This window comes from Elephas maximus, chromosome 3, assembly GCF_024166365.1.
Source record: "Elephas maximus indicus isolate mEleMax1 chromosome 3, mEleMax1 primary haplotype, whole genome shotgun sequence".
Classification (NCBI taxonomy): domain Eukaryota; kingdom Metazoa; phylum Chordata; class Mammalia; order Proboscidea; family Elephantidae; genus Elephas; species Elephas maximus.
Genome location: NC_064821.1, coordinates 63,248,834 through 63,266,070, shown reverse-complemented (window position 1 = coordinate 63,266,070; position 17,237 = coordinate 63,248,834). Strand labels below are relative to the sequence as shown.

The 17,237-nt window shown below is 50.7% G+C and overlaps 1 protein-coding gene across 2 annotated transcripts in view; it reads right to left on the bottom strand.

Annotated features, from left to right (window-relative positions):
* Positions 1 to 17,237, bottom strand: part of EPHB2 (EPH receptor B2) — a 228,142-nt gene that overhangs the window by 45,435 nt on the left and 165,470 nt on the right. For both annotated transcript variants that reach the window (XM_049878222.1, XM_049878223.1), the window contains exons 4-5: positions 8,428 to 8,583; positions 6,919 to 7,254 (exon numbers count right to left, since the gene is read on the bottom strand). In XM_049878222.1, coding sequence (XP_049734179.1) covers positions 6,919 to 7,254; positions 8,428 to 8,583 — 492 coding nt within the window. The remainder of the gene's footprint in view (positions 1 to 6,918; positions 7,255 to 8,427; positions 8,584 to 17,237) is intronic.

The window sequence follows — 17,237 nt, the reverse complement described above, 5'->3', positions numbered from 1 at the left end:
TTCACTGAGCATTCACTGTGGTGTGCACTGCTCTAAGTGCTGGGAAAACCACAGTAGGAAAAAGCAGACCTGTTCCATGCCACCATGTGGTGATGGTGGAGGGAGAGAGACAGGGAGACAGAACCAAAACCAAACCCATTGCCGTCGAGTCGATTCTGACTCATAGCAACCTTATAGGACAGAGTAGAACTGCCCCGTAGAGTTTCCAAGGAGCACCTGGTGGATTCGAACTGCCGACCTTTTGGTTAGCAGCCATGGTACATAACCACTACACCTCCAGGGTTTCCAAGACCAAGACATAAGGCTAAAATCTCAACTGTGGGACCTGGAGGGCCATGTGCCGGGGTGTGGCATCTGACCAAGCCAGGAATGTCCATGAACATGAGCTAAAATCTGAAGAAAGAGTGGGCGGAAAAGCATCCCAGGCAGAGGGAACAGCACGTGCAAAGTTCCCTGTGCAGAGTGGCCTGGTGTTCAGGAGGAATAGAAAGGAGGACCCTCCTCCAGCCTGCCTCCTCCACCTCTTTCTACCTGGGATGCCTTCCTTCTTGCACAACTCTATTTCTGTTTGTTGAAATTCACTTCACTCTTCAAAGGCAAGCTTAATTGCCTCCTCTTCCGGGAAGCCTTCCATGACATGCCCTTCTCCCATTTCTCAGACATTAACTACCATTCCTGCCCATGATCTCCCTCCCCTCCTTGAGTCCCTCCTTGGGCCCTCATTTATGCCATCTTACATGCAGACTCTGTGTTGTGTCTCATCTCCCTGTTGTTGTTAGGTGCCATGGGGCTGGTTCCAACTCATAGTGACCCTATGTACAATAGAACAAAACACTGCCTGGTCCTAAGCCATCCTCACAATCATTGCTGTGTTTGAGCCCGTTGTTGCAGCCGATGTGTCAATCCATCTTGTTGAGGGTCTTCCTCCTTTTCATTGGCCCTCTACTTTACCAAGTATGATATCCTTCTTCAGGGACTGATCCCTCCTGATAAAATGTCTGAAGTATGTGAGATGAAGCCTTATCATTCTTGCTTCTAAGGAGCATTCTGGCTGTACTTCTTCCAAGACAGATTTGTCCGTTCTTCTGGTAGTCCACGGTATGTTCAATATTCTTCATCAACACCATAATTCAAAGGCATCAATTCTTCTTTGGTCTTCCTTATTCACTGTCCAGCTTTTGCATTGCATATCAGGCAACAGAAAACACCATGGCTTGGGTCAGATGCACCTTAGTCCTCAAAGTGACATCTTTGCTTTTTAACACTTTAAAGAGGTCTTTTGCAGCAGATTTGCCCGATGCAGTATGTCGTTTGATTTTTAAAAATTTTATTGTGTTTTAGTTGAAAGTTTACAGCACAAATTAGTTCCTCATTCAAACATTTATGCACAAATTGTTTTATGACATTGGTCGCAATCCTCACAATGTGTCAGTACTCCCCTCCTTTTGCACCCCAGATTCCCCGTGTCCACTTGTCTAGTTTTCCTGTCCTTTCCTGCCTTCTCATCTTGCCTTTGGGCAGGAGTTGCCCATTTGGTCTTGTATACGTGATTGAACTAAGAAGCATGTTCCTTACACGTGTTGCCGTTTGTTTTATAGGCCTGTCTAATCTTTGGCTGAAAAGTGGGCTTTGGGAATGGCCTCAGTTCTGGGTTAGCAGGATGTCTGGGGGCCATAGTCTAGGGAGTTCCTCTAGTCTCTGTTAGACCAGCAAGCCTGGTCTTCATCGGATTTCTTGACTGCTGCTTCCATAGGCATTGACTGTGGACGCATGTGAAATGAAATCCTTGGCAATTTCAATCTTTTCTCCATTTATCATGATGTTGCTTATGCCCTGACCAGGGCATAAACCCTCAAGAACAGGACCTGTGTCTTCTCCAGTCTAGACTTGGAGTCACATGTTCCTGGGTTTAAATCCAGTTGAAGCCACCTAGTAGAGGGTCTTTGCCTAAACGACTCTGCCTCTCTGGGGCAGTTCTACTCTGTCCTGTAAGGTTGCTATGAGTTGGAATTGACTTGACAGCAATGGGTTTGGGTTTTTTTTTCTTCTTTTTTTGTTCTCTGGGCCTAAGTTTCCTTATCTGGCAAAGTGGCATAATGGGGCAGGGGCGTGGCATGGCTACTCAGCTCCCAGCTGAACTCTGAGCATCCCTGAGAGAGTGGGGCTTGTCAAGGGGCTTGGAACAAAGATGAGGGAGAAACGGTTGTTAGGATCCAGAAAGCCTCAGGGCTTCGAGGGCTTAAGGGGGCTTAGACTCACTCAGACCTGAGTTTTCCAAGTTTATCTGATGATAAGAAATGCCTGAGTCACTTGTTAAAAATACAGATTCCCAGGACCCACTCTTGGGGTTCTGATTCAGCAGGTCTGGGGTGGGGTCCAGGAACCCGTGTCCTGGGAGATCTTCCATATACAGTGAAACCTGTGAGAGCCGGAACTTGATGGGGCTGCCTTGTTTTTCTGGGTCTTGCAAGTTTTCTGCCTTTGACAGGGTGCATTTTCTATCAGTCTCTATTAGTGGAAAATATTTGCGTTTTCCTTCTCTGACAGGATTCGGCCTTACACAGGTTCTGGCTTTTGCAGGTTTTACTGTAATTCTGATAAACATTTTGGTGGGGAAATTGAGGCCCAAAGGGAGAAAGTGATTTTCATAAGTGTGGTAGATGGGATTAATGATCCTAGTTCTTCCTCCCTTATAACAGGATTATGCACCCACACCCTTTGCCAAGTAACTGTGCAGGGTCTGCCAATGTGGGCAGAGAACAACTGAGGCTGGGCTTGGCCATGGGACTTGCTTTGGCCCATACGATGTAAGTGGCTGGACCCCAAGCAGAGGCTTTAAATGTGCTGGCGTGGCCACTGCTCCTGCCAGTCACCACGAGGGAAACAAGCCTGAGGTGGCTGCTGGCCTAAGGACAATGAGGAGGCACACTGATAGACTGAACCCAACCCACATTCTGGAGTCCACCCAGCACAGAAAGCCCAGCCAAGATTAGCTGAGCCTCAGCTGAACCGTAGACTCACTCACCCATTGCGACTGAAAAAATACATGTTTGTGGTTGTGTTTGCTTGTTGCTGTTTGTGGAGCATTTTTGTTACACAGCACTATTGCAGAAATAGCTGACTAGTACACTAAGGTCACACGGCAAATAAATGGCAAAGCTGTGATTCGAACCCAGGTGCTCTGCTTTTAGCCCAGGCCTCATTTCTCACTGCTTCGGTCTTTCCGTTCTGAGGGTTCCCCTGCACCTCTGCTCTCTGGAAGCCCCTCCCTTCCATACTTCACTCCCTGGAGACTTCTAGCTCCAGACTTCACCAGGAGCCACTTGCTGCTAACAGGCCGAGGCTCTTCGAGCAGGCAGCTCTACTCTCAAGGCTCCCAGATGGATGCAGAGAAGCCCCTACAGTTAGGGAAAGGGCTCCCAAGGCTCTGGGGGATTGAAACTTAGCTCAGCTGAAGAGAGTTCTCCTCTTCCACCCCCGTTGGGAGTCTGGGCTTCCCCAGCTCAGAGCTCGACAGATTTCATACCAGAGGTGCTAATATCTTAGGTGTCTTCACCAACCTCTGCTGGCTCTGGAGGGTTCTCTCACCTTGCCCACCTCCAGTCAGCTCTATCGGGCCCCCAATCTGAGTGAGGCTTCAATGCCCCACACACTCACAGATGTCCTCTCAGCCACAGGAACACCACAAACTTTTACACAAAAAACCATACTGTTTCTCAGACACAAACACACACATGCACGCACACAGCCACACTCAGACATACATACCAATTCATGTTCAAATACACACACGTCCCCTCCCCTCTGGACCTCTTAGATTCAGTCACATCCATGCCCACAAATGGCTGTACACATTCCAAGCCACATGAGATCACACATGATCACAAACACACGGTTGCCCAAACACACACAATGACATATCCACACATTCTCACACTTATGCAGACTCCCACGAGCAATCAGACACACAGTCATACTCAAGGTTCCTTAGACACACCTTGGACTTTGCCCAACCACTGGAATCCATTAGACCTAGGTCAATCCCTACCTCTCACCCTGCCTGGATTTGTAACTCAACTTCTCTGAGAGTCATCTGTGAAATGGGGACACGAATGCCTCTTTCTCAGGGAGATCAGGGGATACAATGAGGTAATGCATGGGGAGCACCCTCAACCAGGGCAGGGCACCAGAGACACGGAGCTGAGTGAGACACAGCCCCCATCCTCAAGCAGCTCACAGTCTAGAGAGGGGATAGAGGAGTGAGCAGAGGTGATGATGTGGGCAGCAAGTGCTGAGGTCCGGGTCGGCTCAGTTGGGGAGTCCGAGGGATTATTCATGTAAAGCACAGATGCATGAATACAGCACAAGAAAAGACCCCAGGGCAAGAAGGGCTGGTGTGTTTGGGGAACGGGAGCATGGGGTAGAGTGGCCAATGTTGTAAAGTTAAGCTGGGCGTGACCCATGAGGAGCCTTGAATGCTGGACCAAGGGGCTCAAACTTTACACTGAAGAGGGAGTGGAGGAGTGACCTTGCCAGATTAACATTTGAGAAATGTCCCAGTCGCCAACAGTGAGAAGGACAGATTACAGAGCCAGAGAGGGAAAGGAGGCCAAAGAGGCAGATATGTGTTAGATGTTGTTGTTAGCTCCTGACTCATGCTGATCCCATGCACAACAGAACCTGGGGATCAAGCAGTGCTCAGTTGTGATCCATAAGATTTTCTTTGGCTGATTCTTGAAAATAGGTTGCCAGGTCCTAGTCCATCTTAGTTCGGAAGCTCCCCTCAACCTTGTTCAGCGTGATAGCAACACGTAAGCCACCGTTGACAAATGAGTGGTGGCTGCGCCTGAGGTGTATTGGCCAGGAATCGAACCTAGGTCTCCAGCATGAGAGGCAAGAATTCTACCACGGAACTACCAGTGCCTTATCACATGTGGTTGATGGTGGTTCAAAAAAAAGACAAAGAGGTCCTAAGCTATGGCAGAGGTGGTGAGATGGAGTGACAGTTGGGAAAGGCATTAAGGATGTGAAATCAAAGGTCTTGGTGACTGAAGAGATACGGGCTGAGGGAGAGGTAGGAGCTGATGACGGCTCCTGGGCCTCTGACCTGGACTGGTGGATGGTGGTAGAGTTGACAGAGGTGGGCACAATTGAGGGAGAAACAGGTTTTATTTTTTTTTGCAGGGGAAAGTGATCAAGGGTTGAGTTTAAGCCCTAGAGGCCCGTGAAACATCCAAGTGGACTTGTTGAGTAGATGTTAGCTGCGTGGTCTGGCATTTAGAGGGGAGGTCCAGGCTGGCGGATGGGAGCTGAAGCCATGGGGCGCAGAGTATGGCTCAGGGTGAGAAGCCTGGGCAGAGACCTGAGAGGTTCCAACTTTCCAACAGGAAATGGGGCAGGTGGGGCTGGAAAAAGGACAGTCAGGGATATAGGAGGGAAACCAGCAGAGTATGGGCCAGGGAAGAAAGGGTTATAAGTGGGGAGGAGAGGACAATTATAGGGCTTGTTGTGGGGAGCTGAGAATGATGGGCCTTCTAGGAAGTGTCCCCTGAACCTGGTCACACGGGGATCTCAGGTGATCCCGAGGACAGTGATCTCGGTGGAGAGGTGGGCCGGAAGCCCAACTGGCGTGGGCTGAACGATAGTTGAGGCAGGAGGGAGGGGCATGACTGCATTGTGCAGCAACTCTTTGGAGAAGTTGTGCTATGAGGAAAAGCAGGGCGGAAGAAAGGGGGAGATGTGAGGTCACAGAAAGGATTGTTAGGGTGAGCTTAGGGAGAAGAGTTTTGCTGGAGTTAGACTAGGGTGGGCTGAGGCTCAAAGAAAGCACTTGTGAAAATCTGTCTCCTATCCTTCTGTGGTGATGGAGGCTTGCTGTTGTCGGATGCCGTCGAGTCGATGCCGATTCACAGTGACCCCATGTGACAGGGCAGAACTTCCCTATAGGGTTTTCTTGGCTCTAATCTTTATGGAAGCAGATTGCCAGGTCTTTCTCCCTCAGAGCCACTGGGTGGGTTTGAACCGCCAACCTTTTGATTAGTAACCAAGTGCTCAACCATTGTGCCACCAGTTAGGCATATGGGTGACGACTGAGAAGTTACATTTCCCAGCCTCACTTGGGGCTCGGTGAGGTCACGCGGCCAGGCTCTTCCCAATGGAAGCTACACAGACACGATGGGTGATGCTTCTGCCTCCCGACCTTAGAACCTTATCGTTGCCCTGGGTCTTCCCTCTTCCCCTTCTTGCAGGTTACAGCGCAGACATGCCCACGGCCCAGCTTTGACCGCGCAGAAAAGCATGGTGCGCGGGGAAACCACATGACAGAAGGATCTGGGTCCTTGAGTCTCTAGCTGGATCAGAGCTACCCTGCTCTGAACTTCACCTTTGGCCTGTTACAAAAAAAAATGTACAATCCAGTTGCCGTTGAGTCACTTTTGACTCATGGCAACCTCATGCGTGTCAGAGTAGAAAAGTGCTCCACAGGGTATTCAGTGGCTGATTTTTCAGAAATAGATCACCAGGCCTTTCTTCCAAGGCACCTGTGGGTGGACTTGAATCTCCCACCTTTCAGTTAGCAGCCAAGCACGTTAACCATTTGGATTGCCCAGGGACCCCTTGGACTATCACATGAGAAGGAAATACATTTCTGTGTTCTTTAAGCCACTGAACATTGGGTCTTTTTGTCATAGCAGCTTAACTTTTACCTTGATAGTACTCAAAAAGTGGTAGCAATTATTCTAATTGCTGCTATAATGGAGAGGGAGCAATTACTCTCCCAGGTGGCTGGATCACTTGAAAAGCCTTTGAAAAGAAGAAACCCTTACACAGATGTGAGGGAGTCTTTAATTAGGGCTGGCAGGATACCCATTTGGCACAGCATGACAGGGTATACCCCGAGCCTGCATTTGAAGTGCTTACCTGCTTGGTTGGTGGTGATGTTCACGGAAGCGAACTGCGGGGAGAAGGGGCTCTGGTCGGTGACGCCGTTCACAGCCTGGATCTCGAAGGTGTACTGGGTGTGGGCCAGCAGGTCGCTGATGTAGATGCGCGGCTCTGTCAGGCCCAGCTGGCGTGGTGCGTACTGCACGTTGTCCCCACAACGGGTGCAGGCCCCCCTGCCCGAGCCGCAGCTCTTACAGATGATGTTGTAGACGAGATCCTCCCGGCCTCCTGAGTCACGGGGTGGAGTCCACTCCAGCATGAGTGAGGTCTCGTTGACGCTGGAGATCACGGCCTGGGGAGCGGAGGGGATGGCTGGGAAGGGGGAGAGGTGCCAGTCAGTGGGGGCTGCAGGGGCACTGTTCCCCAAGACAGCTGTGCCCACTGCCCTGGCTCCAGCCCAGGCCTCCCAAAGGGCTTTCTCTCCAAATCCTTTCTTTTCTCCACCCACCAGAGAGATGTTTCTAGAATATAACTCTCACTCTATTGCACCCCTATTTAAACTTTTGCCCTGTATTCTAACCTCCTCAATGTCTACTACTGGGGACAGTCCTTTTGTGTTTGGTATTACGACTTTCCAACATGCGTTCGCCCCTTCTTCCTTACAACAGACCCTGACTTTATTCTGGGTGGCAATATGTCCAACCAAAAGACTACATTTCCTAGATTCCCTGTGATTAAATGCCAACCACTGAGATTTAGCAGAATTTGTGGGTTGGGACTGTTTCTTAAAAGGGAGACAGACAGCTGCCGCATGCCCCTTTGTCCTTTCTCCCCTTCTTCCTTCCTGCTGATTAGAATGGTGGTGTGATGGCTGGAGCTTCAGCAGCAATGCTGGACTATGAAGTGAATGTAAGGATAGAAACCACATGCTATGGATGGCAGAGCAGAAAGGAAGTGCCAGGTCCTAGAGAACTTCTTGAAGCTAGCATGCTATTCCATCACTATCTACCTTTGGGCTCCTTTTAAGTGAGAGAATAAATCCTTATGATTTAAGGCACTGGGCTCAGCTGTCTGTTACTTGTGGCTGAATGCCACTCCTGACTGATACAGGGTAATATGCCCTCTTAGTCACCTTTTTCTTAGAGAAGCTTGGCCTGGGACTCAGGCAGCTGCTGCCAGGTTAGAACACTGGGCAGTCTTTTCTGCCACAAACACCACCTGGGAGCCTGCCTCATTGTGGAATCTTCTCTTGCCAAGCCTCCCATCCCCCTTTGTTCCTTTGTGAATCAAGACCTTGACTTTATCCTCCACGTGATCAGCACAAGGGGGAAGGGAGCCAGATGCCAGCTCCATGGTGCCTATGTGTTAGCTGCATGACTGCCCCAGAATGGTCCTTTTCTGACCAGTTTTCATTCCCCTTCCCACCAGGTAGTTGGCTGCTCCTCACTCAGGAAGGCTGGCTATAACCAGACAACCGCCCAACCCTAGCTCTTTTCCACGAGTAGCCTTGTTCAGGTGTGGCCCTCAAGAGGCTCTGAGACCTACTTGTGCAGGGCATGTCCAGGGGGTCCAGGTCTGCCCTGTAGTAGCCGTTGCGGCAGACACAGTTGGTGGCCCCTTCTGAAGTGGTCCGGCTGTTGATGGGACAGTGGGTGCAGGCTTCATCCCCCTGGTTGGCCTTGAAGGTTCCAGTTGGGCAACCTGGGAGAGAAGACAAGGGGAGTCACCCGGGAAACCAGACGAGGACTTGGGGAGGCCACAAGCATGGAGGGACCATGCAGCCCCACAAAGGGGCCACACAGCCTCATGGAGGGGGCCACACAGCCTCATGGAGGGGCTACACAGCCACACAGAGAGACCACACAGCCTCACAGAGGGGCTATGCAGCCTCACAGAGGCTCTAAGCAGGGCCCATGTAGCCTCATGGAAGGGCCACACAGCCTCACCAAGGGCCCACACAGCATTAGTGTTGGGGAAACCCATTTCCTTAGGCTCTTAGGGTCTCAAGCTCCAACACTGTAGCCCTAGAAGGTCCCAGGATGTCTACCTTCTTGTCCCTGAAGCTGTCTGTGGGCTCAGATTGGTCCTCTAGCAATTCCACTTCACCTACCCAAGCTTGTTTGGGCCACAGCTTCCCTGATCAATCCTGATCTAGTCAGGAGGGCAGCTGAAGAGGTCTGGGGCAGTACCCACGGGTCCTAGTCTGGCTTACTAATGGCTTATGGGCCCTGACTCCTGGGTTCCAGACAACTGAGGTGATAACATTGGACAAGACAAGTCCTAGCACAAGGCGGGGTGTGTAGAGAGGCGATGTGGTAGAGCCAAAGACAACACTGGCTTTCCAATCAGACAGACCTGGCTCTGAGTCCCTATTCAACCATTTATTGGTTGTGCAGCCCTAGACAAGTGACTTAACCATTCTGACTCAGGTTTCTTTTTTGTAAAATTATGATTCTAAGGCACATTTCTGCAGGGCCTATTGTGAGTATTTGGCATAAGTGTGTAAGGCACATGGCATGAGGCCTTTTATATTACAGGCGCCCAGTAAGTGTAGCTGTTATCAAGAAACTCTTTGCTATCAAGTCGATTCCGACTCAGAGCGACCCTATAGGACAGAGTGGAGCTGCCCCATAGGGTTTCCAAGGCTGTAATCTTTATGAAAGCAGACGGCTGCATCTTTCTCCTGTGGAACAGCTGATGGGTTCCAACTACTGACCTTTCAGTTAGCAGCCGAGTGCTTAACCATTGCGCCACCAGGGCTCCTTGTAGCTGTTTATGTAGTCCCTGTTTACAGATTTACTAAAATAAAGGGGTTCTGCAGTACCAGGGGAGGCCTGAGGAGGGCACTGTTTGCACTCAGCCAGCATTCAGTAATCTGGGTGGATAACTGGGTTCTCCCAGTGCACAGGGCTGTGACTTTCTTCTCCTCCAAACTGAGGACCTACAGCTAGGGGGATGGGCATGCATTCAAATCCACCTTCCCTTTTCCTTTGGCCCTGGGCTAGGAAACAGGAGGCCTAGGGTCCCTCTAAGGAGCCCCGGTGGTGCAGTGGTTAAGGAGCTCAGCTGCTACCAGAAGGATCAACGGTTTGAACCCACCAGCCACTCTGTGGGAGAAAGACGTGGCAGTCTGCTCCCATAAAGATTACAGCCCTGGGAACCCTGTGGGGCAGTTGTACTTTGTCGTCTAGGGTCGCTATGAGTCGGAATCGACTCGACGGCAGTGAGTTTGGTTTTTATGATGATGATAGCTTATATTTATTAATCCTTATATGTGGCAAGGGCTGTGCTAAAAGCTTTACCCACATTTTCCTATTGAATGGGTAAGGTCCCTTTTCCAGCCTCACCCTCAGTTTCTTCTTCCACCTAACGGAGTTTATGACTCCAGCTCTGCTGAGATGCCTTGGGGGATAGGGCAGAAGCCAAATGAGAGGACGGAAGGGGAAGAGTTTTATAACGGGTGAGTTCCTCCTTGGGATGAAATGTGGCCAGACCATCTGCAGGTTAGAGTCCCTCACTTGGAGTACATGCCGTCAAGTACCTGGTGCTGTGTGATCTTCAGCAAGTGACTCAACCTCCCTGGGCATCTGCTTCCTCATATGTAAGTGGGGAACATAACCAATAACCAGCTGCTGTTGAGTCGACTCTACTCATGACAACCACATGTGGGTCTGAGTAGAACTGCTCCACAGAGTTTTCAATAGCTGATTTTGAAGTAGATTGCCAGGCCTTTCTTCTGAGATGCCTCTGGGTGGACTTGAATCCCTACCCTTTCAGTTAGCAGCCGACTACGTTAACCATTGTACCACACAGGGACTCCAAGTGGGGAACATGTATTTCTCTAATTCATTTTGTCAGCCCCAAGTTTTCTAGTCTCAGCAAACCCCTTCTCCCCAACCCCTAACCAGCTCCAGCCTCAGAGACACTGCCCCCTTCAGTGCTTATATCGCTTGGCTTCAGAGCGCTTCACCCCCTGCCATAATTATTCATCTAGGGGCCTTCTGGCTGGGTCTGAGCTTCCCCAGAATTGGAGCCACATCTGATTCACAGCTGCATCCCCTGTCCTTAGAACGAAACCAGGCACTCAGCAAGTGCTCCGTAAATTCTTCTGGGAGCAGAGCAAGTAAGCGGTCAATCGAGCCCAGTGGTTAAGTGCACAGGTTACCTGGCTGAGCCACCTTACCACTTAAGAGCAGAGTGACCTTGGGCTAGTCACTTAACCTGTTTCCTCATGTGGAAAATGGAGACTATTGTATCTATTGTGAGAATTACATTGGTTAGCTTGCGGAAAAAGCTTAGAATAATTGAGGGCAGTGTTGAGCCATTATCTGGTTATCCCTTTCTGCTGGGTCACCTTGTGCGAGTTGCCAGACCTCTCTGAGCTGTATCAACCCCATAAAGTGGCCATGAGGATTACAGGCAATGAGCACAGTGCCTGGCCCAGGGTCGGTAAGGCTGTGGTTGCAATCCTCGAGCTTCCATGGATTACTGTATACGGTCCTCAATAAATAAGCCAAAGACCATTTCCCTGGTCCCTGAAAGGCCAAGTGCCTCTCTGGGAGGATAGAAAATTGCACTACCTTGCCTGCCTTGCAGTGTGAGCTTCCAGAAGGTAGGCAGCAAAGATGGCAGCCACCTTAATCGACAACCACCCTGCCTGAGGTGTCTGACCAGGTGCTATGGGTGTCTCGGGAAGAGCCAACCCCAGCCCAGGCCTTAAAGAGCTACCAGGCGAGGGAAAAGATGAGACTTTGACACAACCAACTAGGCTGTAGTGCCACCAATGAGGATTTCAGTGAGTGCCTTTGGAGAGGTATTATGCCCCCTATTGTACAGATGGAGAAACCAGGGCTCCAGAGCCTAAAATGGAAAATGGCTAACATTTATTGAGTATTCACTAAGTTCTAGTGCTGTTCTAAGCACTTTATACCTCTCAGCTCACATAAGCCTCACCCAGCCTTGTGGTGGAGGTAGTTATCACTGCCATTTTCAGATGAGGAGCAAAAGCAAAGAGAGGTGAAGTCGCTTCCCAAGGGTGTGGGGCTGGCTCACAGGGCAGAGTGAGGCATGATCCCTGTGGCTACCTCCGTAACCCCCACACTGTATTGTCTTTAAGTGACTCAGTGTCAGAAGTTCCTGAGTGTCAACAGGCAGGGACTGGCACCTTTGGCTCTGCCACACTGGCCCTGGGGCCCCCCAGTCCTCCCGCCCTCCGTCACTGTCACCTTCTTCTTAAGCACCAGCCTTTTCCCCTTCTGGCTGGGCGAGGAGGCAGCGCCACCACCTTGGCACTGCCTAGGGCTCCTGGGGGCAGTCAAGGCATGCAGACAGTAATCTCGGGTTCTGTCAAGTGGCCCACCTTTCTGAGCCTCAGTTTCCTCCTCTGTAGAATGGGGGACAAGGCACCTGTGGGGGTCTAGGACTATCCTAATGCCAAAGGGTTTGGCCCTAAGACCAGGATCCTCCTGGCTACCTCTCCGGCCAAGAGCCTACCCAACTTCCATCTGGTGGCACTTCTTGTGCCCGGCTGGGGTGGCTGCTCACTCACCTCCACGTCATGCCAGTCTCTCCATCTGGACCTCCTTCCCGGCTGCCCCGTCCTCCTCACCACGCCTGGCTCTCTCAGACTCACCAGAGTGCCTCTTCCAGAAGCCTTCCCTCATCATCTCTGCTGCTCAGCCACACCCTGGCCCTGCCCCCAGGCATTCCATCTTTTCTGCGTCTGTCAGCATGGCTCTTCTTTGTCATGGGAGGCGGCATCACTTTCTACCCCATCACCAGGAACTGCTTACCCTCCTCCCTCCTCCCCTGACCCCCTGCAGCCAACCCATTACCAGGTCCCCTCTCCTCAGCAGTGCCCCATTCAGGCTCTTCTCTGCTGCCCTCCACACCTGCGGGCATCCAGGAGGTACTTCCTACCTACCCTTCAGCCCCTCACCATCATCCTGCCTCCTCCCATCCACCATCAGAGCCAGCTTTCTACAGTACAAACCTTTTTGTGTCGCTTAAAAATCCACAGTGGCATACAAAGGACTATTAATCGGCCACAAGAAGGAGTGAAGTAATGATTCTCCACCTAGATACATGCTACATGGATGGACCTAGAAAACATCATGCTACCTGAAAGACGCCAGACACAAAAGGTCACATAGTGTACGATTTCATCTACACGAAATGTCCAGAATAGGCAAATCTAGAGAGACAGAAGGTAGACTGGTGGTTGCCCAGGGCTAAGGAGGGTGAGGGTGAGGGGAGTGACTGTTAACGGGTACAGGGGTTCTTTTAGGGGTGATGGAACGTTCTAAAATTGATTGGGGTGATGGTCGCACAACTCTGTGAATATATCAAAAAACATTTAATTGTACGCTTCAAAAAGGCGGATTGTATGGTATGTGAAGTATAGCTCAGCAAAGATGTCACTTTGATGACTAAGGTGTGCCTGACCCAAGCCGTGATCACCTCATATGCATGCAAAAACTGGACAATGAAAAGAAAGATGGAAGAAGAATCGATGCATTCTAATTGTGGAGTTGGTGAAGAGTAATGAATACACCGTGGACTGCCAAAAAAACGAACAAATCAGTCTCAGAAGGAACACAACCAGAATGCTCCTTGGAAGCGAGAATGGTGAGACTTTGGTTCTCATACTTTGGACACATGATGAGGAAAGACCAATTGCTAGAAAAGGGCATCATAGTTGGTAAATTAGATGGTCAGTGAAAATGAGTGAAGCCCTCAGTGAGATGGATTGTCACAATAGCCAAAACAACGGAACCAAACACACCAAGGATTGTGAAGATGGCGCAGGGCCTGGCAATGTTTTGTTCTGTTACACATACATAAAGTCGCCATGAGTCAGAGCCAACTCAATGGCACCTAACAACAACAAAGCTCCTAATTTAAAAAAAGAAAAAAAAAAATGACTCCCCATCACCCACGGGGAGCCCAAACTCCTCAGCAAAACTCCCCCCCTCCCAGGTCCCTGTAGGACTGGAATTCATCCATGTCTCGAACTTCAGCGCCTTGCACCTGATGCCCCATCCCATCCCACTCACCTGCATTCAGTGTTTGCCCCAGCCCGTCCCTGCACTGCCGGCCTCTGCCCATCCTCCCTTTGCTACCTGGGATGCCCTCCCTCCAACACTTCATCAGGCAAACTCGTGCACCCCTTTAAGACTCAGCACAGGCAACACCTCTTCCAGGAAGCCCTCCCTCACCCCTCAGGCAGGGATTAGATGCCTATTTAAATTATTTATTTATGAAACTGTCTCCCTCGCTAGATTATAAACTCCCAATACAATGCTGGGTACCTGATAGAGACTCAGTGGGTGATGGGTGAATGAATGAGGAGCTGGAAGAGCACCCAGTTAAACCCCCTTATTGGACATTTGAGAAAACTGAGGCCCAGAGAGAAGGGACAGACATGGTAGAGGTGGAATCTGAACCCAGTTCTGCCGTGTGGCCTGGAGTCCCATGGGGTGCACAGGAGCCTCAGCTCCCATCTACTACCTCTTCCCCCCAGGAGAGAGGTCTGGGGCAGCCGCCCATCCACAGTGCCCTAGGGCCCACACTGCTTCCAGATTCCGGGGCAGGTCTTCCAGGCTTGCACAAACGAGGCCGGGAAGTGTGGCCTGTCTGAGTGCCACATGAGACTCATGGAAAGAAAACAATAAGAACTGAAGACACAGGCTTCAGCGGCTGCATGGCTGACAGCAGTGTGGACTGTGATGGTCTCCTCCCCGCTCTGAGGCTCAGCCTCCTCATCTGGAAAAGAAGCTGATGATACCTGCCTGGTACAGAGGACAGCAAGAGCCCTTGGATGGGTCTCCCTGCTTCCACTCTGGCCTCCACACCCCACCTGAGCTCCCGTCTTTTTTCCACACAGTCGCTGGAGTGATCTGTCTAAAATGAATCAGACCTACCATACCTCTGCTTACACTCACAGCGGCTCCCCTGCACTAGAACAAATCCAAACGCCTAACCTGGCCCTCACTGCTGTCCGTCAGTTTGTTGTTCTGCGGCGGCTTGCATGTTCCTGTGTGTTGCACGTTGCTGTGATGCGGGGTCACCCATGGTGGACAGGTTTCAGTTGAGCTTCCAGGTCAAGACAGACTAAGAAACGGCGGCATCCTGAGTGGTGCAAACGGTTAAGCGCTCGACTACTAGCAGAAAGGCTGGCAGTCTGAACCTACCCAGCAGCGCCTCAGGAGATAGGCCTGCAATCTGTTTCTGAAAGGTCACAGCCTTGGAAACCCCATGGAACAGTTCTATTGTGCTCACATGGGGTCTCCATGAGTCGGAATCAAATCGATGGCAAGCAACAACAAGGAAGAAAGGCCTGGTGATCTACTTCTGAAAATTAGCCATTGAAAACACTATGGATCACACTAGAATATTATATGACTCACTAGCTCTGGTCATGTCATCCAGAGGGATAGGCTACTGGAGGAGGACATCATATCTGGTGAAGTAGAGGGCCACCGAGAGCGAGGCAGCCCCTCGGTGAGATGGATTGGCACAGCGGCTACAAGGTGGACTTGAACATGCTGTGATTGTGAGGATGACGCAGGATAAAGCAACGTTCTGTTCAGTTGTGCATGGGGTTGCCATGAGTTGGAGCTAACCGGACAGCAGCAAACAGCAACCCTGGTCCACCAGGCCCATGAGGTCAGCCCTGAAGGTCTCCCTGCCCGCTTCCTGCCACCCCCCCAACTCACCCACTGTGCTCCAGCCCACGGGGGCCTCTTCCCAGTCCATTGGCCTACAATCCATTGCCTCAGGGCCTTTGGCCATGCTGTACCCTCGGCCTGGAACGCTCCTTTTCAACCCTCGGGCCCCAGCTAAAACATCACCTCTTCCGAGAGGCCATCCCTGACCACCCTGGCTAAAGCGGTTCTCCCTCAGTGTCTCAGTCCCTTGTTTGTTTCCTTCATGACCTGTAATCACACAGTAGTCCCCGATTTAAGACTTAACGACGGGGCTCCGTTCTGACGACTCCATTGTAAGTCAGTTTTGATGTAAGTTGAATACCCCTTTTTTTTGGTTTAGTTTTTATTATTACTGCCTTTTATTATCAGGATCTTTATAAATCCAATCTTTGTCTTTGAACATCTGTGAATGAACAACCAAGAATGATAACAGCTGCAAATTACGCGCTGAAACATTGTATGTAGTACACGTTACTGATGATAAAACGTACAAAAAAACTCCCCAAAAACAGATGGTCATAAGTGCAGTTTGTTGTGACCCCAATACGTCACAAGTTGGGGACCACCTGTGCTAGAAAGCGGTCTATAAACGTGTGCGTTGTCCCTCTCTTCCCCTGCATTGAAAGTTCTTCCAGCGGAGGGCAAGAGGGATGGTTTATCTACCTCTTGCTAGTCCCCCAGGCCCTAGCAGGGCGGTGGGAACACAGCAGGTGCTCAGTGTATACTTGTTGAAGGAATGTGTATGCTGCTTGCAGGGTATTGTGAGAATCAGATGAGAAAGTGGCAGAGAAAACGCTTAGCCAAGTAAATGCCAGGCTTGGAACCACAATTATCACCTCGATTTTGTCAGGTCACCACCTGACCTCAGATTCACTCTCCGCTCTCCTCTCTCAGGGTCTTTGAAGAATCCTCACCTCTGGCACCGGCCTGTCATTTTCTCCCCTTCCCAGGGGGCCTGTCCACTAGGGTGATCCACCATTTTGCTTTTCTTGGGACTCTCTAGTTTTAAAACTGAAAGTTCTGCATCGCAGGCAAGTCAGATGGTTGGTCACTCTACTGTACATCTCTCTAGCCCCACCCAGTGCCTCTTGTCGGCTTGCAGTTCCCTAGAGGCCCTGGCTGTCTTTTAGGACTCCAGGCTTGCACACACACTGGTCCCTCTGTCCAAATGCCCTTCTCCCCTGTCTTCCTACTCCCTGGAATTGGCGAATCTGACGTGTACACCTCTGGGAGACCTGCCCTCCATTCTCCCATGGGCGTCCACAGCACTCAACTCAGACCTCCACTGCAGCACACGAGACACGTGCGCCTATGCAGGGGTGTGCTGGTAAACCTGCTGTCTGAAAAAGAAACAACTCTGACGTGTTGTGTTTACCAATTTCTGTGGTGTCTGTATTCCCATCAGGGTAAATTTCAAGCTTCCGACATGAGGTCACCGAACACAGGGTTAGGCAGAGAAGCGTACACAGTCTGCTCTTGCAAGCCAGCTCCAGCTCACCACTGGACTTGAACCATATGCCACTTATCAGCGTACTGTATCGGTGACCTGTAGTAGGGGCTGGGTCTTTGATCTCTCCATCTCCAGCACCTAGCACAGGGTCTAGCCCATAGTAGGTGCTCAGTCAATTCAGCTTGCTGAATGAAGGC